At 56.1% G+C, this 19,604-nt stretch overlaps 9 protein-coding genes across 9 annotated transcripts; 5 read left to right on the top strand and 4 right to left on the bottom strand.

Moving 5' to 3' along the window:
* Positions 1 to 246: 246 nt before the first annotated feature.
* On the bottom strand, positions 247 to 3,763 carry GLOTRDRAFT_54923 (uncharacterized protein; the record flags this gene model as incomplete). Its single annotated transcript, XM_007863665.1, has 18 exons — positions 247 to 714; positions 768 to 846; positions 894 to 985; positions 1,032 to 1,158; positions 1,210 to 1,245; positions 1,295 to 1,325; positions 1,380 to 1,725; positions 1,872 to 2,390; positions 2,449 to 2,539; positions 2,589 to 2,680; positions 2,730 to 2,796; positions 2,861 to 2,951; positions 3,001 to 3,014; positions 3,065 to 3,254; positions 3,313 to 3,429; positions 3,486 to 3,512; positions 3,574 to 3,634; positions 3,683 to 3,763. 18 exons carry the CDS (start codon positions 3,761 to 3,763, stop codon positions 259 to 261), a joined length of 2,517 nt encoding a protein of 838 aa, XP_007861856.1. The 3' UTR covers positions 247 to 258.
* A 577-nt stretch (positions 3,764 to 4,340) lies between these two features.
* Positions 4,341 to 5,759, top strand: GLOTRDRAFT_103219 (uncharacterized protein; the record flags this gene model as incomplete). Its single annotated transcript, XM_007864040.1, has 5 exons — positions 4,341 to 4,416; positions 4,460 to 4,619; positions 4,671 to 5,018; positions 5,113 to 5,509; positions 5,562 to 5,759. The coding sequence occupies 5 exons, from the start codon at positions 4,341 to 4,343 to the stop codon at positions 5,757 to 5,759; spliced, it is 1,179 nt and encodes a 392-aa protein (XP_007862231.1).
* A 430-nt stretch (positions 5,760 to 6,189) lies between these two features.
* GLOTRDRAFT_125478 (Tom7-domain-containing protein) lies at positions 6,190 to 6,507 on the bottom strand (the record flags this gene model as incomplete). Its single annotated transcript, XM_007864041.1, has 4 exons — positions 6,190 to 6,211; positions 6,268 to 6,347; positions 6,403 to 6,435; positions 6,487 to 6,507. The coding sequence occupies 4 exons, from the start codon at positions 6,505 to 6,507 to the stop codon at positions 6,190 to 6,192; spliced, it is 156 nt and encodes a 51-aa protein (XP_007862232.1).
* A 103-nt stretch (positions 6,508 to 6,610) lies between these two features.
* GLOTRDRAFT_54930 (eukaryotic translation initiation factor 3 subunit F) lies at positions 6,611 to 8,059 on the top strand. Its single transcript, XM_007863666.1, has 6 exons — positions 6,611 to 6,698; positions 6,766 to 7,026; positions 7,090 to 7,236; positions 7,291 to 7,382; positions 7,435 to 7,658; positions 7,712 to 8,059. Exons 1-6 carry the CDS (start codon positions 6,628 to 6,630, stop codon positions 7,796 to 7,798), a joined length of 882 nt encoding a protein of 293 aa, XP_007861857.1. The 5' UTR covers positions 6,611 to 6,627; the 3' UTR covers positions 7,799 to 8,059.
* On the bottom strand, positions 7,890 to 8,801 carry GLOTRDRAFT_70374 (uncharacterized protein; the record flags this gene model as incomplete). The annotated part of the gene is made up of 2 exons (XM_007864042.1): positions 7,890 to 8,182; positions 8,234 to 8,801. The coding sequence occupies 2 exons, from the start codon at positions 8,799 to 8,801 to the stop codon at positions 7,890 to 7,892; spliced, it is 861 nt and encodes a 286-aa protein (XP_007862233.1).
* Positions 8,802 to 8,916: 115 nt separating this feature from the next.
* Positions 8,917 to 10,905, top strand: GLOTRDRAFT_125481 (AFG1-like ATPase; the record flags this gene model as incomplete). Its single annotated transcript, XM_007864043.1, has 10 exons — positions 8,917 to 9,130; positions 9,194 to 9,357; positions 9,409 to 9,723; positions 9,791 to 9,876; positions 9,932 to 10,041; positions 10,092 to 10,405; positions 10,457 to 10,484; positions 10,538 to 10,554; positions 10,606 to 10,713; positions 10,771 to 10,905. The coding sequence occupies 10 exons, from the start codon at positions 8,917 to 8,919 to the stop codon at positions 10,903 to 10,905; spliced, it is 1,491 nt and encodes a 496-aa protein (XP_007862234.1).
* Positions 10,143 to 17,251, top strand: GLOTRDRAFT_70381 (alpha/beta-hydrolase; the record flags this gene model as incomplete). The annotated part of the gene is made up of 12 exons (XM_007864044.1): positions 10,143 to 10,405; positions 10,457 to 10,484; positions 10,538 to 10,554; positions 10,606 to 10,713; positions 10,771 to 11,260; positions 11,310 to 11,567; positions 11,624 to 11,753; positions 11,803 to 11,940; positions 11,997 to 12,087; positions 12,158 to 12,337; positions 16,129 to 16,358; positions 16,415 to 17,251. The coding sequence occupies exons 5-12, from the start codon at positions 11,112 to 11,114 to the stop codon at positions 17,249 to 17,251; spliced, it is 2,013 nt and encodes a 670-aa protein (XP_007862235.1). The 5' UTR covers positions 10,143 to 10,405; positions 10,457 to 10,484; positions 10,538 to 10,554; positions 10,606 to 10,713; positions 10,771 to 11,111.
* GLOTRDRAFT_70386 (RRS1-domain-containing protein) lies at positions 15,856 to 18,518 on the bottom strand. The gene is made up of 6 exons (XM_007864045.1): positions 18,467 to 18,518; positions 18,319 to 18,414; positions 17,937 to 18,271; positions 16,415 to 17,876; positions 16,038 to 16,358; positions 15,856 to 15,984 (listed from the first exon to the last, which is right to left on the bottom strand). Exons 1-4 carry the CDS (start codon positions 18,505 to 18,507, stop codon positions 17,413 to 17,415), a joined length of 936 nt encoding a protein of 311 aa, XP_007862236.1. The 5' UTR covers positions 18,508 to 18,518; the 3' UTR covers positions 15,856 to 15,984; positions 16,038 to 16,358; positions 16,415 to 17,412.
* A 534-nt stretch (positions 18,519 to 19,052) lies between these two features.
* GLOTRDRAFT_125486 (uncharacterized protein) lies at positions 19,053 to 19,520 on the top strand (the record flags this gene model as incomplete). The annotated part of the gene is made up of 2 exons (XM_007864046.1): positions 19,053 to 19,424; positions 19,488 to 19,520. 2 exons carry the CDS (start codon positions 19,053 to 19,055, stop codon positions 19,518 to 19,520), a joined length of 405 nt encoding a protein of 134 aa, XP_007862237.1.
* Positions 19,521 to 19,604: the final 84 nt, after the last annotated feature.

Raw genomic sequence — 19,604 nt, forward strand, 5'->3', positions numbered from 1 at the left:
GAGCACCGCGTCGGGACGCGTGCTTCAGGTCCGTAAACCGGGACCTATAACCTACAGGCCGTGGGAACAACACAAAGATTCCGATCTATCATAGGCGATCTTCGAAGCCACAGCCCGAGCAGCTGCAGCAGCTGAGCGAGCTCTCAGCCTGCACTTGCCCTGCGATCAAGTCCGTCTTTTCTGGGAACGTGTCAACTGAAACGAAGGGTAATTCAGAGCGGATCGAGTATACTCCAAAGTACCACAGGGCTTCACGAATCACAAACCCGTCCAAGTGAGAGTCTTGGCTAAAACAATGCTAGTGGAAAGACGAATATCGGCGGAAGAGGCACAAGCGTGTACTACAAAGTCCCCTGCCTCAGCGATCCAGCAGGACCTTCGATTATCGTAGAATCCCAGTGCCTCCCGGTCCAGGTCAATCCTCGCTACTTTGCTCTCTCCGGCCTGGAGCCACACCTTAGCGTAGCCTTTGAGCTCCTTTACGGGTCGCGGAAGTGCGGACGCTGTGTCTGATACGTAGACTTGGATGATCTCGGCGCCGTCACGTTTCCCTGTGTTCTTAACTGTGCAAGAAACGGTGAAATTCCCTTCAGGCGTGGGCTGCGAGACTTGAAGGTCCGAATATCCGAAACTCGTGTACGATAGACCATATCCGAACGGGAACATCGGCTTCAAGTCTTTGATCTCGAATCCACGGTATCCGACGAAAATGCCCTTCGGATGCAGACCTTAGTGGACTATGACACTATCGATGCAGTCACACAGACCTCGTTATATAATACTTTCCCGTACCCCTCGCCCTTCTCCCCGAACGATGGGTAGGAAGGAGAGTCCTGTAGTCGCTGACTGTGGGCAGGTGAGCACTTTCTCAGCAGTTAAAAGTTGATACGCACGGGAATGTGAGAGATAGCTTCCCCGACGGGTTTACCTTCCCGAAAAGCACATCCGCTAATCCGTTGCCGAGTTCGTTTCCTCCGTAGAAGGCCTACAACAGCTATTAGTCTTGCCGGTGCGGCTCATGGTGCGCTTACCTGAAGCAAGGTCTTGGCTCCATCGACCCAAGGCATTTCTGTGGGAGTGCCCGACTGATGTACGATAATTGTGTCACAATCCGCCTCAAGAACTTGAGATGCGAGACGATTGGTCAGGCCAGGTAACCTGCCAATACAGATCAATGGAACTCGTATACTTAGGAACATTAGTCCCTACTTCATGTCTTTACGGTCGAATCCTTCACTCTCCCAGCTGTACGGTGCGTCAATGACCAGATCTCGTGCAAGGAGGATATATGTACTCGTGGTTGAGACCAATAACCAGAATAGTCACTATTATCAGGGGTTAGGCCGCCAGCTCGACGGGGCTGCATGATCATTACTCACCGTCCGATTCCTTAGCCAACTTGACAGCCTCCTGAATGGCCTCTTCTTCCCCGACGAATTTCATTGCTCCCAACCGTATACCTCCCCGACAGGTGAATGGACTACCCCGTCCGATGAACTGAGCATTGCTCAGCCTCACCTCAATCGGATACTCCTTGCCCGCCTCGAGGCCCTTGACGGTAGCGCGCATGTCAACCGTGCCCAACCCGAAGAAAGACTCGCCCTGCTCGGGGTTGGTGCTCAGGTCGATCACCATTGTGCCATTGAAGAACATGTTGCCGTTTCCGGCTATGTTGAGGCCCAGCTCCCAGTCGCCGGATTCGTCGGGAACGAAAATCGTAGAATACTGTGTATTGCATGAAATGAAGCACGCAGGTTAAAGACTGAGAAAAATTGCTTACGCGGAGCCAACAAATCTCGTTGACCTTGTTGTCGTCCTAGGAGCTCATCAGTGCGTAGAGACTTCGATAATGATTAGTCCGTCCTTACCACCCCGTCTGCCAAGAAACAATTAGAACCCAGCGTAGGCATGCTCCACGCGCATTCCGGCAGAGTCTCTTGGAGATTCGTCATCGTATCGAGGAAACTCGCCGAAGGGCTCTCATTCCAGAACTCCACCAGCGCACCCGGCTTCCCATCATTCTGCTTGATATAGCCATCTAGCAAAGGGAGGTACCTATGCGACGTAGCTCCTATGGCGTATTCCACCGTCGCACCAAGCTCCTTTGCGGCTGCAGTGATGCCCTCGAGCGGCGATACTGTGTAAGTAGAGGCGAGCCTCGCAGACCCACCTCCGGAGGTGAAGGCTTGCTTCGCGTTCGGACCAATGACTGCTATCTTCTTAGGTCCCGAAGTAGGGATCGGCAGCACATTGTTCTCGTTCTTTAGCAGTACAATCGCGTCCGCTGCTGCTTTACGCAGGAGGGCGCGGAGCTGGGGACTGTCCACGCCTTCTTCGGGGCCGTCAAATGGTATCCCCGATTTGTATGCTCGCTTGAGCAGTTCGAGGATCTAATAGTCCACCTTTAATCACGGACTCCGCAAGGAATGCCGGTTTCCAGTGACATACCTTTCGCACTCGGTCATCGATGTCGCTAGGGAACAGCTTCTCTCCAATGAGGGCACGTTCTACGGCCTTGCCTCGCATATAAGCGGGACCACTTAGGTACGGTAAGCAGCTGCTGAATCGCGTGCAGGGTCATTACATACGGCATCTCAAGATCCAAGCCTGCTTTGATACTTTCGGTGGTACTGTAAACACCTGTCCAGTCACTCATAATGAGTCCCTCATAGCCCCATTCCTGCAAAGGTGTGAGTAGCGCTTCCACACCCTTGACTGCTGGCCATTACCTTTCTCAATATATCTTGCAACAGCTTGTTATCCTCGGAACAGTGAGTTCCGTTAAGACGGTTGTAGCTTCATTATTAGGAAGTCAGTACAGCCTCGGGCAAGTGTCTCTTTCATTGCAACGGAGGCTTACGCTGTCATGAGCGCCCACGGGTTAGACTTCTTGAGAGCAATCTGGAACGGCTTAAGATATATCTCCCGCAAGGGTCGTTCGCTGACGACGCCTGTAACGAATGCATTTTCTGAGATAATGTAACAAAGTGAAAGACATACTGTCAGAGGAAAATCTGCAAAGAGTTTCATAAGTGTTGAATCGTAATTCATACTACCCTCCTACCTTTCGAACTCTTGGTCATTGCAGGCAAAATGTTTGATAGTAGCAGCAACTCCTTGAGACTGCAAGCCATTAATGTAAGCGGCAGCAATAGAACCGTTCAGGTGGGGATCTTCAGAGAAAGATTCAAAGCCGCGGCCTCCGAGAGGTGACCTCTGGGTATTGACGGTAGGCGCCAGTAAGATATGGCAGCCTGATGGTATCAGTGAGAGATCACTTTCAGATAGGGTGGACCTATGTCCGATGCATACCTTTGGCCTTGCATTCATCTGCCAAAGCTTTGCCGACCTGAAAAGCAAGCTCATCGTCGAAGGTCGAGCCTAAGCCGGTGGAAGACGGAAAGCAGCTGGAGGGTACACTGTTGAAGACTAAACGGAGTAGAAAGTTAGCCTGCTCCCAGTCTGGGGTCAACAGAGTAGCTTACATCGCGTTCCTCGGACGCCATTCGGCCCTGCGTCGGAGTATCAGGTTTGTGCGCGTTACAGCTTACGGCGGGGTGGGAGGAAACACACCATCGCTCATCCTCATGGAGGGTATCCCTACCTCGGGTACAGGTTCGGTATGCCACCACCCCTATACACAGTCAACGGAGACGGTTCGAACGTCTAGGACAGTACCCACCAGGCCGGTGAGCAGTTTGATTTTGCCCGGCATCGGAATCCTGGACAAAACATCTTCTACGTCGAAGTCGGCGTCGAGCATCTTCATGTTGTCGAAGGTCATTGTTGCAGGAAAATCAAGGGGGGCTGCCGTGGCTGGGGTGCATGCGAAGGGGGTTCCTGTATATGGTTCGGATATACCTCGGAAGACGGTCTTCACGAGATCATGCGTCCTCCGAGGTGAAGACAGATATCCAATTCGGCCGTCGCTCGAGTGGAAGAGACCTCAGAACGTGCCTCGTTTGATAGCCACCTGAGAACGCCGGAACTTGCGCATAATAATCATGTTCCGGTGAAGACTCGCAACCAAGGATCTTGAATTGTTACCATATTAGGCCGTCTATATGAAGCCACGTTCTGCAGTGATCGATCAGATGGGATCGGGAAGCCTTTGCTTCCCCCGCGCGTCCGGCACTTCATCCAACACAGCAGCCTCCAATCCATCACCAAGTCCTCGTCATAGACCGTCGCAAACGACCTGCAAAGCCTGTCGAAAACCAGAACATATATCTGCAAACACTTTCTCGCCGCCATGCCCTCCAGATCCGATGCAAAGTACGGACCATTGTCAGACTGGTTCAAACTGAGCTAACCGTGAGGGGTGCAGGGGGAAGAAACGGATGCTCGCCGAGACTGAGAGTATCTCCTCGCTGTCTCCGCCACCGGAAGAGGTCGCGGCCTCGCCCGTAAAGAGATGTGCGCGTCTTCGTCGCCTGCAAACTATATGAAAGCTGATGAGACGCCGAAGCTAAGCGCGCACAGACGAAGCCATGTCCAGTCTGCGACGAAGTCATCCCCGTACGGCTTTTGGGCGCGCACGCAGTGCTAGAGTTGCAGAGGGTGGAGGATATTCTAGGCAACATGAGCTCCATGGAGGCTGTAGAAGTGAATGAGGAGGGGTAAGTCCTGTCCGCGAATCAAACTCGTGCAATTTATCCAGCCATACCTAGGCTTGATTCTCGATCTCGGCGGTCATTCCTGAAAGCCCGCAAGTCTCTTAGTGCCCTGTCCTCCGCCCCCTCTACCAGCACAACCGACATCCTGGTCCAAACGACCAAGACCCTCCACACGATCATGAAACGCCGCAAACAACGGCACACCAAGCTGCGTGAGATGACCCGGGAGGAAGAGGACAGCCATTTCAGCAGGAGGACCACGGGACGAGGAGAGGGGGTGTGTCCGGTATGTCTCCAGGTCATCAAGGGTGACCCAGATGTGGTAGAGGCGCATGTGGACTCGTGTCTGGCACATGCTAATCGGGTCTTGGAGGAGACTCAGAGGGAAGAGAGACGGAGGGCGTATGGGGATGGGGATGTGCAGGTCAGGATCGCGGACGCGGATGACTTTCGAGGTAAGTGTCCCCGAGTCATGCAGCCCTATTCTCATTAACAGGAGGGTAGGCGCTGGTTTCTCGACCCTCGACCGGAATCAGCAAGACGTTGACGAGGATATCGACGTCGACGGGGATGACGCTGGAGTATTCGGTGACGCCCAGTTCACAGAGGGAGACGTCCTCGGCGAATCGTTGGAAGTAGACGTGGAAGCGCACGACGAAGCCGATGGGGAAGGTACACACGAGCGCAAAACCCTGCGAGCCTTGGTGGCCGAGGGCAAAGTGGTCCGGAGGCTCGCAACTGGGAGTACGGGCGTGGATGGGCTGAAGGCCGAGATGGAAGAGGTTATGGGCGTCGGCGAGACGGACCTCATGGACCTTGCGATAACTTTGGCGAGGAAGAAGGGCGACGCGTCGGCTTTGGTTGTTGCGCTGGAAAACAAGGTGAAGCAGCTGGTACGTAAACTCACCATGTCTGAGTGCTCGGCTTAACTGACGAGATCTCTAGGAATCGATGCGAGTTTCGTCCTCGACAACTTTATTATGCCGTATCTGCTTGGACCCATACACAGAGCCAACTGTCAGTACCGGATGCTGGCATACCTGCTGTCGGGAATGCTGGCTGCGGTGTCTGGGCTCCACGAAACTCTGTCCGATGTGCAAGAGGATCACTGCTGCCACGGAATTGAGGAGGGTCTACTTATGAGGGCTCGCTGCATCATGTTATTATTTTATACTCGTGTATAATGGTTGTGACTGTGCTTTGCAAATGCGTTCTGTCATGGATCGTCTGTTACTTGAAGCGCTACATGGCGAACAAATCTGCACGGCGTCGTAAGCTTGGATTTGCCAACAGCGATAAAGAACCACAAGATAGAATATGAACTCATATCTGGCCTTGCATTATCCGCACGTCGCACCCTGGCTAAACCTGCCACAGCGGTTACGCCAGAGATACCGATCGGGACGCCTCTCGACGCCAACCACAAGAATAATCCTTGTCCAAACTTTGACAGGGAGACTCACAATTCTGCTCAATCAGCCCGGGTGTCTTGTGGCACGCAAATAAGTCACGAGAAGAGAGACGATGCAAGGATTAGGATGGGTGATAATATACAAAGCGCGACAGAGCGGTTTTATGCAAGGGGACTAATCAACCTGCGCGAGCGGTCAGCAACCTCGAGCGTCCAGTAAGTAACCGCGCTGGGACTCACTTGATCAACGACGGCTGTGGACTGCTCCTCGTATATCCGACGTAGATGATGAAAGGTATCCAGCCATAATGCATGACCGTCTGCGAACACACGTCAGGCCTGCACACGCCAACTGCCACGACGTTATCCACGCACCCGGCCAACCTCCACGACCTTGATGATTCTCTCCTATACCCCCATGAGCAAGCTTCCCGCATGCAAATGCCAGGGCAACCGCACCTTTGTCTCTTCCGAGGGCATGATGAGCGTTTTTCGTGAGGAGAGGTGCCTTCGGCAAACGCCGCACGCGCGGGGTCTGCTTTTTCTCCAGGCGCGAGCAAGTCTCGAAAGAATTGCCTTGAAGCTTGCTTCAAATCCAAAATGCCTCTCGGGACGTCCTCGTCGGCGGTCTACATCCAGAATGTGCCCGCAGGGACGCACAGCAGCCAGCCGTCCGTATCCCCCCTCCCCTCCCTCCTTCAAAGTGCACAGTACTGATCATGCTCATACCCTGCCCAGCCGCACCCCGACGCTCGTCACGCTGCACCCCGTCGCGCTCTTCTCCATCCTGGACCACTACCTGCGGCGCATGGACGACCAGGCGCGCGTGATCGGCACGCTCCTCGGCGTGCGCAACGACAGCGGCGAGGTCGAGGTGCGCTCGTCGTACGCGGTCGTGCACAACGAGACGGACGAGCTCGTCGCGGTCGACATGGAGTACCACCGCACGATGTACGAGCTGCACCACCGGGTGCACCCCCGGGAGGTCATTGTTGGGTGGTGAGTGTTTCCTCGCCGGGGAGGGTTCTTGGAGAATCCTCATGTGTGCATTACTGGTTGTAGGTACTCGACGGGATCAAACCTCAACACATACTCTGCCCTCATACAAAACTTCTACACCCAAGAGACAGCGCCCCACCCCGCCATCCACATCGCACTAAACACCGGCGTCGAGGAAGGCCACCAGCCGGGCGTCAAGGCCTACGTCAGGTCCGTACCCGCCAGATCATCCCTTGCCCACGCTCCCTGACTGCTCTGTCCCAGCTCGCCAGTCGGCGTCCACCCCAAACCGGAGAACTGCGTATTCGTCCCCGTCCCCTGCGAATTCCGCTTCCACGACGCCGAGCGCAGCGGCCGTACGTCCCCCTCCCATCTCGCGCTGACCTCCCACTCACCTCGGACCCTCAGTCGACCTCCTAACCTCCAACAGCTCCTCGCCCCTCTCCGACCTAGACACCCTCGCCGAGTCCCTCCAGACAGTCTCGGCGATGCTCGACCGCGTCCTCGGGTACGTGCGGTCCGTGCTCGCCGGGGAGGTCAAGGGCGACCCCGCGGTCGGGCGGTACTTGATGGATACGTTCGGCGCGGACACGGGCGAGCTCGAGAAGGGCGGCTTCAGGGATAGTCTACAGGTGCGTTTCCCCGCCGCTCAGCACAGGAGCACGCATTGACCCGTCTGGAACAGGACACGCTCATGGTGTCGTACCTCGCGGAGCTGGTGCGCTCGCAAGCGGAGGTGTCGGCGCGGTTAGCGTTGGTCACGGCGTCATAGTCCGCGGGGGAGGGAGAAGGATGTGTAAAAAAGCCTGCTTCATATAGGCTCTGTATTGTTTTTCTCTGAAGCCTTCTTGTGGACTGCCGGGCTAGCTGTTGAAAATGCGAGAGTGCTGCAGGTCGTGGCGTGCCGCGAGGATCTCGCCGAGGGGCCAGGTGACGGCGGGGCCGTGGACTGTATCGTCGAAGTTGAAGTCGTTTGGTGAGGGATCGATGCACCCGGTGCGCAGGGCCTTGCAGTTGTTGGCTTCGGCTTGGACGAGCGGACGCACGGCGTGCAGGAGCAGCTGCTGGGCGGCGTACGGCCCGAGCGTGTTCAGACGCACGGAGGCGGAGAGGAGCGAGCGCGCGTGCAGGAAGAGATGCAGGAATCGACTGCGTTCTGTGTACGTGACGTGAGGCAGGCACAATATAGGGTAAGCGGGGGTCGCACCGAGAGATAGCCCGAGCGCGGCGGTCAGGACGGCCCAGCAGGTGGGGAGATGCCCCTGCGTTTCTTCGCGCCTGATTGCGAGCTTGTAGCGGTCCACGAGCTTTAGCATGGCTGCGGCGTGTTTCTCTTCTTGGGTGCTATCCTGGGCTGTTGTGAACTGGGATAGGGAGGGTTTGGAAAAGCCCTTGGAGTACAAGGTGAGGAGGGCGACCCCTTGGGTCTTGGATGCTCTCCTCGCGACGTGGTTCAATGTCATGCTCTCGTACAAATCGTCAAGCGTCCTGAGGTGCTCGATTGCTTGGGCGATATCAGAATCGTGTACTGTGCCATTCCGTGAGCCGAGGGACGCGACCACGCGATGGGCGTCATGGACGAAAGGCAGGGCGCTCCGCGCATAGGACGCGAGACTGTCGCGGATGAAGTTGGTCGCGGAATGCAAAGGGGGGGCGGAGGAGGCAAAGCCGTGCGCGACGTACGACTCGAGGCCGGCAGACGCGACGAACGAGCCGGTGGGGAGGCTGCTGTCGGCGAGGAGGAGCAGGACGAAGGCCTCGGTGTCGTCGTCCATGGCGAGCAGAGCGTCGGGACGGGCCAATGAGCGACGCCGAGGCACCGGGAGAAGCCGGCGAGATCACATCACTGACTAACGCCCGCCCTGTTGCTTCCACACTGCTATCCACGCAATGAAGCCCGCCAGCCTCAGGCGATGCCCCTACCTCACCCAGCGCCGCCTTGCCCACTCCACGCTCGTTCCCCGCCCCCGCCCCGCTCTGCGTCCTGCTATCCTGCACCGTCGATCCAACTCATCTCTCGCGGGAGGCACCCATGCCAGGCCCCATGTCGATGACTCCTCCTTCTATACCCACCACCTAATGGGCGAGAACAACTCGCGAAATTGTCTGTAACCCTGTAAACTGTTCCCATGTTCTGATAGTGCTGCTTCTAAACAGTCTTACACAGCCCACGTTACCCCCTTACAACAATACCACACACTCGTTCAAAAGGGTGCACTCAAGAAGGACGACCACCAGACCAGGATCATCCAGAAGCTGCAGAAGCTCCATGACCAGTTGGCAAACTACGAGCCCCCTCCAGTGCCAGAGGTACATCCGAAGGGATCCCTAGTACGTCGTCTTTCTTCACTCCATGCATTCAATTAACGCAAACAACCGCAGCTCTCTCGCCTATTCCGCCGGGACGACGAGCCAGAGGTGCCCGTCGCAATCCCCCCAGATCAAGTCCCGAAGGGCCTCTACCTCTACGGCGACGTCGGCACCGGCAAGACCATGCTCATGGACCTCTTCTACAACACCCTCCCCCCGAACGTCAAGCGCAAGCGCCGCGTGCACTTTCACGCCTTCATGATCGACGTGCACAAGCGCATACACGCCATGAAGGCAAAGCTCGGCGCCCACGGCGGGGACCCGATATTGCCCGTCGCCCATGACTTGGCAGAGGAGGCCTCGGTGCTGTGCTTTGATGAATTTCAGGTGCGGTGAAGGTTGTTGCGTGCGGGCTTGCCTCTCTCGATCCGCTCTGACTGTGTCCCCATGGCAGGTCACCGATATCGCAGACGCCATGATATTGAGGCGCCTGTTCGAGAGTCTGCTCAACTTTGGAGTAGTCTGCGTGATCACGTCCAAGTGCGTACGCGAAACTATTGGGTGATTCGCGGGGCCATTCATGATCATCCACCAGTCGCCATCCTGACGAGCTCTACAAGAACGGGATCCAGCGGTCGAGTTTCGTCCCTTGCATAGAGCTCCTCAAGACCCGCTTCGATGTCACGGACCTCGATTCCGGGACAGGTGCGCCCCACCAACCTCCATTATCCTTCCAAGCGCTCACCCATCCCCAGATTACCGCCGCGTCCCGCGCGCGCTCTCGCACGTCTACTACCACCCGCTCACCGACTCGACGCGCAACGAGATCAACAAGATCTTCGCCGCGCTCACCTCCGACCCCGCCGACCCGCTCCAGCGCGACCGCGAGCTCAACATCTGGGGGCGCACCCTCAAGGTCCCCGAGTGCACGAGCAGGGTCGCGAAGTTTCGGTTCGAGGACCTGTGTGGGAAGCCGTTGAGCGCGGCGGATTATTTGGAGATTACGAAGGCGTTCGGGACGGTGTTTGTGCTGGATGTGCCGAAGATGGATTTGGGGAAAAAGGATATGGTGAGTGAGCTAGGGAGGAGTGTGTGCGGGAGCCTGATTCAATTTGGGTAGGCGCGGAGGTTTATTACTTTTATAGATGGTAGGTTGGTCCGTAGTGTCATGTGGTGCGTGTGCTGACCTATCTTCATTCAGCTTGTTATGAGAGCAAAGTATGCCCGCTGTCAGGCACCTGAGAGAGGATACTCATGACATTTTCGCAGACCAAACTATTTATCTCGTCCGAAGTACCCATATACCAGGTCTTCTCCGACGACGCCTCGAAGAACAAAGAGGTCACAGATCACATGCGCAGCGTAATGGACGACCTGGTAAGCCTGTCGCATCACCTCCAAGCGCGACCCTAAACCTGCTTACCGTACTGCTAGGGTTTATCCCCAGATACCGTCGGCACTAGCTCGATGTTCACGGGCGAAGAGGAGATCTTCGCGTTCGCGCGGTGCTGCTCGCGGCTGGTGCAGATGGGGAGCAAGGAGTGGGCGGAGACCGCCGGGGAGCGGTGATATGTTTGCATAATGCTCGGAGGGGTGGATCTTTTACTGTGTATTTTATGCTCTCATCTAGTCCATTGTACACCGACATCCTCGGAAGTCTGTGATTTCTTCACCGGTCACGGCACCGGGAACTGGCGTATATAAAGTGAGGATGTGTGCGTCAGGCGTCTTTCCGCCTTCGTTCTCTACATTACAGTAGAACTAGTAGGTAAAGCATGGATCCCTCGGACCCGGCCAGTTTCGAGCACAAGTATGCGCTGCTTTCCACAGGTCGGAGGTACCACTACGTGGACCAAAAGCCCGAGCACTACGACCCTGCAGCTAATCCAACTTTACTCTGCGTACACGGCTTCCCGGACTGCTGGTATGTCCATGCCAGTCTACTATTACATTGCGGGCCTGACTCGTATTAGGTACGGCTGGAGATTCCAGATACGCCCATGGGTAAGGCAAGGGTACCGCGTGGTCGTGCCCGACATGCTGGGATACGGCGGGACGGACAAGCCCGCGGAACCGGAAGAGTACTCGCCGAAGAGGCTGTCGGACGACTTGGCCGCGCTGTTGAACGTCGTCGGGGTCGGCAAGGCGGTGGTGGTCGGACATGATTGGGGTGCATTCGTGTCTGGGCGGTTCGCGTTGTGGCACCCTGAGAGGCTGTTGGCTCTGGTGATGTACGTTCTTTTTTCGTGATGGCGGACGAGGAAGTGAATGGGCGGTCGCGGTGCAGATTGTCAGTCCCGTTCACCCCGCCTTCGACGTACTATGTCCCGCTGGAAAGGATAGTTGAGCATGCGCCAAACTTGGGGTATCAGCTGTACTTTGCGGATGACAAGTTCACGAAAGAGATCGAGTCCAACGTGAGTAAGGCTTGCTGAATGGCGGCATGCCTAAACTGATGAGACGCAGTTACGAACGATGTTGCCTCTGATGTACCGAGGTCCCAATGGCGGCGTCAACTTTACCAAGCCGGGAGCGCTGCGTCCAATCCTGCGAGGGGAGAAGGTGGTGGAAGATCTCAAGGCGAAGTGCATTTTGGACGACAAGGTGAGCGGTAGGAACCCAAGAGAACACGATTAATCCAGAGGCTGAGAGTATGGCAGGAGTTGGAGTACTATCTCGAGCAGCTCCGGCACATGCACGGTCCTCTTTCGTATTACCGAACCAGCAAAATTCGGTTCGAGGAAGAGAAAGGTCGGTGTCCGTGCCTCGAGGTCGAGCCGTTTCTGAGCGAGTCATCCATCTGACCACCGCTCCTTTGCAGCTGCCAATTTACCCAGTTCCCCTCCTGCAGACGTGCCCGTATTGTTCATGTGGGGCACCAAGGATCCCACTTCGAGAGCGTTGCTGACTCAGAAAGCGCGGAATCCAAGAATACACGAGGTCGCCCTAGAAGGGAAAGGGCATTGGGTTATGGTCGAGGCAAGGCAGCCTGTCACGGACGGTGTCGTCCGTTGGTTAGCAGACCAGAAGCTGGCACCGAAGTCGAGAGCGCGTTTGTAGACGTTTGCGAGTCGTTGACCGCTGTGTTTATCGTTGTCGTTGTCGTTGAGCATGATGGCGTTGAAATGACTAGACGCGGGCGGAGTGTGAATTGGCCAGCCACGGAGCCGCACACAGCCTGCTTTGTGTCGTCTTGCTTGCTGTGCCCACACCCCTCCATCATCGTCTCCAACGCCCTCCGCAGCCTTTCGCAATCCCCGCGAATATTTGCTTGTATATCTCGTCGCTCTGTTTTCTGGAAAACAGCTTGTAGTTCACATCCTCGTCTCAAGGTCTTCCACGCGTTTCAGAGTCTCATATTTACGCTAAGTACGGCAACGACTTTGATTTTCTCAAGTACGTTGTTGACCCCTGCCGAACACCTTCAGTCATCGCCAATGCCGATCTCCGTTGCTCCCGCCTCATCTAGTTCTTCCCAGCAATCAACGAATGGTGTCTCCAAGGATCAGGTTCGGCCGAAGAAATCGCGAGTGGTCAGGAGGAGAGCCCGGGCAAGGGAATTGATTGACAGTGACGAGGAGATTGAGCGCGAAATCACTTCCGAGTCTGACACGGACGATGCGGACTCCTCTCTTGGCTCTGACTCGGAGTCGGAGAGCGAGCTCGTATCTGAAGATGGGCTTCGCGGGCAGCAGTATTCGGTCGTGACGCCCAGTACTACTCAAAGTCCTCCCCCTGCGGACAAGGACGATACCCCGCACATCAATGGTGAGCCTTCATCCAAACCTGCCAACGGCGACGGGGGCATCTTCGTCAGCGCCTCTGTCGACTGGTCGGAGATGGTTGCGGACGAGCATCGTAACGGGCCGGCCGACCTGCCTGTTATCGACTTTGCTGATCTGGGAACGCATACCGTCGAGTCGCCTCCGCCGTCTCGCAAGCAAAAACTGCAGAAAGGTGGCAAGAAACCTGCTGCACCTCGCTCCGAGACATCCACGGAGCCTGGCCCCTCGACTGGACCGCCTCTCTCGCCACAGCCCCCCGAGGAACATCCTGCCGCGGAAGAGGCCTCGGAACCGGAAGAAAATGCATCGAATCAGGCCTCTCGTCTCCCGCCCGGAGGGCCCGCCCAGAGACGTCCTGCGGGTCAAACTGCGCGTCAGGCGTACCAGCGTCGACTTGAGTCTGACCCGTCGTACGTACCTGTCGTGGGTGAATTTTGGGGACACGACGACCGCCTCTTGGACAAGGAGCTTCGTAGCCTGAGTGGCTGGTGGAGAGGTCGGTGGCAGGGTCGTGGGCGCGGGCGGGGTGGCTTCTCCATGCGAGGTCGTGGCCGTGGCGGATTCCAAGGTGGACGGCCGTCAGGTGTGGAAGGAGAGAAGGAAGGAGAGGCGGTGCGGGACGAGTCGCAGTTGCCCCCGGTAGAGCGTCCTTGGACTCACGACGGGTTCGAGGAGATGAAGCGCCGCGAAGAACAACGGCGCGCTGCACGGGAGGAACAACAGCGTCAGCTGCAACAGCAGCAGCAGCCAGCGCAACGCGGTTTCGGCCCGTTCAGAGGGCGCGGTGGCTTTGTGGCAGGGCGTGGCCGCGGCGGGTTTTTCCGCGGTAGCTTCGCGCCTTCACCAGCACGGACGCGTTTCCCTGCAGCTCCCTTCTCAGACCGTCCGCGATTCGCGATGAAACCCGAGCCGCCGTTCACGAAGAGGCACGAAGCCTTCCTCCACTTCGAGGACCGCTCTCTCAAACCGCAGGCTGGGTTTGGTCCAGGCTATCGCGTGAAACTCCCGGGCGAGAAGAGGCGAGGAGGCACTGTCATCAGAGGGCCACCGCGTCCCTATGTATCTCCCAAGAATGTGGCGCCACGTTCGCTTTCTACGCCTGGTCTGGACGACGACGACAAGGTTATCATGGTCCGTCTACCCAAACGAGCAGGGAAGGAGAAGGCCGCAGAGGTAGTAGAGACCGTGACCGTAAAGTCGACCGTCACGGTGGTCGAGCAACCGTCGGAATTGTCTACGGAGGCATCCACCCCTGCAGCAGTTGTTGTTGAGGAGTCCATTGCTTTTGTGCACGCGCAGGCAGGGTCGTCCAAACTGCCAGAGCAAGCTGCGGCGGCCCCTCCATTCACTCCCTCGCAGCCACTTCAGGCCTTCCCTGAACAAGTCCGTTCTCAGCAAACGGCTCAGAGCAGCAAATCGACCACCCCAGTGCCTACAGCCAACGTCTCTGCGCAAGGTCCAGCTGAAGAGGCATCTGCATCTGCACCAACCGAACCGTCGATCGCAGGACCACGCCCTGCCCCTCCCGTTCTACCTCCCCTTCAGACAAACTTCTCACCAGTCAATCCCGCGTCACCCACTTTTGGCTCACCGTACGCTTATCCTCAGGCTCTGCCACCAGGCATCGCGATGGCGCACAATGGTATGACCTACGAAGTTGCGACAGGCCGACCTGTGTACCTCCAAGCGACACCCCCTCCTCCCATGTACAACCCTCGCCCCGTCATGCATGCGCATATTGTCTCGCCACCCATGCCACCCTTCGTGCCTGGCCATACACCTCACCACTCCATGTCCTCACCTGACTTCTACTCGCATTCGCCATCACCGTCCTTTAATGGCTTCATCGACCCTGTGACGGGGCAACCGTTGTTCACGTTACCCCGTCAGAGCAGTCGTGTCGAGATTCGTGCTCCAACAGAGCACGCGGATCGGAAAGCGGGACACGCCCATCGTCCGTCGACTCTGAGGAGCACTGTTGTCGGACCGGACTCTGCGGCGACGGAGGAATCATCCGAGCAGCCCAAGGAAAGTGACGAGGCTCAGCGTTCTGGCGAGAGTGAGGCCCGTGTCAATGGTGACGGCCATCCTCAGGCGTATCAGCTGGAACCTGGCATGATGTTGTACAACCCATACCAGCAACCGTACTATTATCCGGAACAGTACGGTTATCCGCAGTACATGGACGTGTCGCACATGCCGCAATACGAGATGTACCCGGTCGAGGCTCCCCCTCCTCAGCAAGCTGTTTATTATTAATCGCCTTTCTCTTTCCCCCGCATTGTTTCTCCTTTCCCTTTTCTTTGACCCAGCATTCTTGTCTCTCGTGCATATTCACACCTCAAGATCCAATGCAAATCATCCATCCCATATCATCACATACAGACATACATTATATATGCCTTTCGTACTTGGTCTCCCTCCCTTCTCGGCGGACTGTAAGAAGCTAGCTAGTGGTAGTAGTCATGTTATGCTTTATGCTGTTGGCTCTCGTGTACGCCTTGGTTTATTCGTGTCTTGCCTGCAATGGTTTCTTCTGCCTTTACTACAGCACAATGTAATTTTGGCTCTGCCTTACGGAAAGCTACGAACTTGTGAGCGACGAAACTGCAGTCTGGAACTTGGGAGAATTTAGTGCGCAGTGGCGGTGCAGCAACAGCGCTACGCCTCGCTTAGTCATGACCCACACAAAGGACTCAGACGGACGACCACAGCCACCGTCGACTGGTTTCCTCCGACCACCATCGCAGACGCCGCCCACGCTTCTTTATCGTCGTTGTCGTCGCTCCTGCCGGTCTTGAAACTCGCTAGCTGCCTTGGCAATTGATAGATTACTGCTATTTGCTTAGTTTTGTGGCCATCGGTAGGTGCAAGCCACGGCATAGTTTTCATTGACCATGCCTATATCCCTTGCAGCCAACAGCGTCAATACCAGTACTGGTCATTCACTTGTCCAGCACGCATATATCCTATTTTCTTAGCCTAGATCACTCGTCGTCTTAACAAGACTCACCTAATATGTCTTATTCTCAACCTTTCCCCCTTGCGGCCACACATGCGCCACCCCAACCCGCACAACCTGCTTTCGGTCCTGACCTCGCAGTGCGGTTGATCTGTCCAGAGTGCAAGGATCCAAATCCAAATATCATTGAGGAGTTTGCCAGTGGAGACCTTGTTTGTGGCACTTGCGGTCTCGTCTTGGGTGACAGGATCGTGGACACGAGGAGTGAATGGCGCGTAAGTTTTTCTCAGCGCTCGTGCAGTCACTGCGTGAGTTTATACTGCGCATGCAGACGTTCGCGAATGACGAAGGCGACGACCCCTCCCGTGTCGGTGCGGCTTCCGACCCTCTCATGGAGGGTATGGAACAGCTCGACACCATGATATCTTTTCGCGATGGCGGCTCTGGCATTGCAAAGGAGCTTCAGCGTGCCGCCTCTCGTTCTCAACACTCGCGTTCCGAGCGCAATCTCGTCACAGCTTTCCGCGACATTGCCTCGTGGTGCGACCAGTTCTCCCTCCCAAAAACCATCTCCGATATCGCGAAGCAGCTCTATAAGCGCACAGATGAAGAGAAGCTTTTGCGGGGCAAGCCTCTCGATGCTGTCATTGCAGCATGCATCTTTATTGCTTGCCGGCGTGCCCACGTCCCACGGACGTTCCGTGAAATCTGCAACCTTACGAAGGTCTCGAAGAAGGTGCTCGGCCAGTGCTATAAGGCACTCGAACAGGCATTCAACCTCACCCCGGGCGCGTCCGCGAATAAGCACGGGCAGGCGGGGCCTGGTACGACTACCACCAACCCCGAAGACCTCCTTATCCGATACTGCAATCACCTTGCACTCCCGCCCAATGTCCAGGGCATATGCAAGGATATCATTCAGGTCGCGCGCGACCGCGGTATTGCCGTCGGCCGTAGTCCCGTGTCCATTGCAGGAGGGGCGATCTATTTTGCTGTTCACCTGCTCGGCCTACAGAAGCCCATCAAGGACATCGTTGGGGTGGCGGGTGTCAGCGAGAGTACGATCAAGCTGGTGTACAGGCTATATTATAATGATCGGGAACAGCTGGTCAAGAAGGAGTGGATTGAGGAGGGCAAGGCAGACTTAAATAGGTTGCCGGCTGACTGAGGACTTTCGGGCGCAGCCGACTTCTCAATGCATACATGTATTGTATTTAGCATGTACCTACACCTATGCATCCAGCAATGACAGTGTTTTGAACACGAACAGCAGAAGTGGTGCAAGGAGACCGCGATGAAGTAACAAGGCCAGGCGAAGGCGCCGAGAGACTACCGTTTTCCTTTCTTGCCTTTCGGTTTTGATGAATTCCTCGTCAGGGCGGCGCTCCCCTTCCCGCCGCTCGCGCTCCTGATTGCCTTGCGAACGTTGAGCACCTCGTCTCCGCCCGACTTCTCCTTCTTTGCTCGTTTGGATTCGTTCTCTAACTTGGAGATGATAGCCAGCGAGTTCTTCTTCTCTTCCTCAATGGACCGTTCGTTCGGCTCGAATTTCCGCTTGACGCCTTTTAACTTCTTCTCGCCTTCCAGCTGCCTATCGAACCGTCCCATGCTGGCCGTGCTAATGCGCGTAGTGGCCAGGGTGCGGTCGATATCCTTTTTACGTTCTTCACGTTCGGGCGCTTGCGATGACGAGCCCTGGGCCCGGGCTAGATTTTGGAGTTGCTGCCGCTCATTCTTGGCTACCCGCGCTTTGCGCGAGTTGCGGAGTTCTTGGGCAGGGTCGTGGTCTACCTCTGTAAAGAGGGCAGGGTGTCAGAACCTCGAATACAAAAGACAGAAGTTTGAGAACGCACCGGCCCCCTGTTTAACCTCCGAGAGCCACGCCCCCTCGCCCTCCTTATTCTTACCGCCCCATCCCCAGCGATTAACCCATTCCTGCTTCTCCTCGTCCCACACCTTGCGGTCCTTGCGCTTCTTCTGGATGCCCTTCGCCTTCGCGAACTGCTCCCACTTCGTCGGGGGTTTTGGCTTGGGCAACGGCTTCGCGCGTGGAAGCTCGGTCGTCGGTGGGGGCAGCTGCGTGAGAGGCCCGTAAGGCGAGGGTACGGTGGGGAGGGCGGAGAGCGTCGAGAAGAGGGCCTGGACGCCGTCACGCGCAGTGGCTAAGAGGTAGGCTTCCGTGTCTTCTCTGGATACGTTTTAATTAGGGAATGGGAAGGGGATGGGCTGGCTTACTCGTAGCTTTCCTTGTCTACTGGGTTCAGGTCGGTCACGGTGAGGTAACCTGCATCAATTACGAGAGGAATTTCCTTCTCGACAACGTTCAGCTTTCTACATATACTTTGTTAGGGAAGCATTCAACTAGGCAAGAATCCGAACATACTGTCGGGCTTCATGGGAGGCTAGGATTTCGGAGACGTCCATGGTGGCGGGAGGAGAGAAATATTGGACTGCCTAATAAGGTAACTAATGCAAGGTCGGAACTTGTGGCTGATCAAAAGCATCCTGCGCTAACCCATGGTTAACAAGCACCGCACAAAATGCTAAAATGTGCACCGCGCGTATTCCAGGGAAAATGAGACAATATGCGTAGAATACACCAGCAATGCCCTCCCAATGCTCCTCGAGGATAATGTAGGTGTATTGGAACGTTCCCCACGCATTGTCCTTAGAATATGCAATAGATTATCCCTACAATACCCACACATTATCCCGGAGGCTGACAGAGCACGTCCCTCGTGCTCCTGCCGATTCTATTCTTGCTCGGATCCTCACTGGTCTGAATTGGTAATGGAGACTCGTAAAGAGGTGCAGAGGACTTCGATATTAGGCAGATATTCTTTACTACTCTACAGCAGGTCCATCACATGTACTAGACAGCAGTTAATGGAGAGAAATCGTGCTTAGACAGTCACTTGAGGTTCTGAACGCCCCCGGTTCATCCAGCCTCATAGCTCATCGGTTAGAACATGCCCGCCGAGGATGAACCACAGGCGAAAGTGGCCACAAACAGGGCCATGATCGCCAAGATAACAGCACTGGAAGAAAGCCTTGCCGAGACAGAACAGACCGCAGATGGGGTAAAAGCGCAGCTAGACAAGACCATCAAAGCCGTAGCACGTCACAAAGCCAGAATCGAGGAGCTTGAAGAGACGAATGAAGCGCTCCAGATACGCCTCGAAGACTTGGAAACCCGTATGAAAGCGCTCGAAGACCAGTTCACCACGACATTTGGCAGCGGTGATGCAAGCGAGACTGACGAGGAAGGGGAGGAGCAGTCGCAGGAGCGCCTAGACCGCCTCGAGCGAAGCTACCTAGCTACACAGGACCCGAGCTTGCGGGTGAGTGCAACGAAACCCGAGAGACGCTCGGCACTTACTTTCCACAGCACTTGATTCGAACAGTGTTTCAGCTGCTCATGGGCATTGGCCGTTTGACACCGGATGTGCTCCCGACGTGGCCTACCGATCCCGAGGATGCCGAAGCATGGCCGAAAGATGACGCTACCGGCCAGCGGTTGG

Source organism: Gloeophyllum trabeum, assembly GCF_000344685.1.
Source record: "Gloeophyllum trabeum ATCC 11539 unplaced genomic scaffold GLOTRscaffold_00002, whole genome shotgun sequence".
NCBI classification, from domain to species: Eukaryota; Fungi; Basidiomycota; class Agaricomycetes; order Gloeophyllales; family Gloeophyllaceae; genus Gloeophyllum; species Gloeophyllum trabeum.

Excerpts from the sequence above, each read along its gene's own strand:
- GLOTRDRAFT_70386 (XM_007864045.1), bottom strand. The coding sequence starts at position 18,507 with ATGGACGTCTCCGAAATCCTAGCCTCCCATGAAGCCCGACA. Across the intron at positions 18,415-18,466 it reads GCCTCCCATGAAGCCCGACA|AAAGCTGAACGTTGTCGAGA; the intron begins GTATGTTCGGAT and ends AAGTATATGTAG. Across the intron at positions 17,877-17,936 it reads GGAGGTTAAACAGGGGGCCG|AGGTAGACCACGACCCTGCC; the intron begins GTGCGTTCTCAA and ends CCCTCTTTACAG.
- GLOTRDRAFT_54930 (XM_007863666.1), top strand. The coding sequence starts at position 6,628 with ATGCCTCTCGGGACGTCCTCGTCGGCGGTCTACATCCAGAATGTGCCC. Across the intron at positions 6,699-6,765 it reads GGGACGCACAGCAGCCAGCC|CCGCACCCCGACGCTCGTCA; the intron begins GTCCGTATCCCC and ends TACCCTGCCCAG. Across the intron at positions 7,383-7,434 it reads CGACGCCGAGCGCAGCGGCC|TCGACCTCCTAACCTCCAAC; the intron begins GTACGTCCCCCT and ends TCGGACCCTCAG.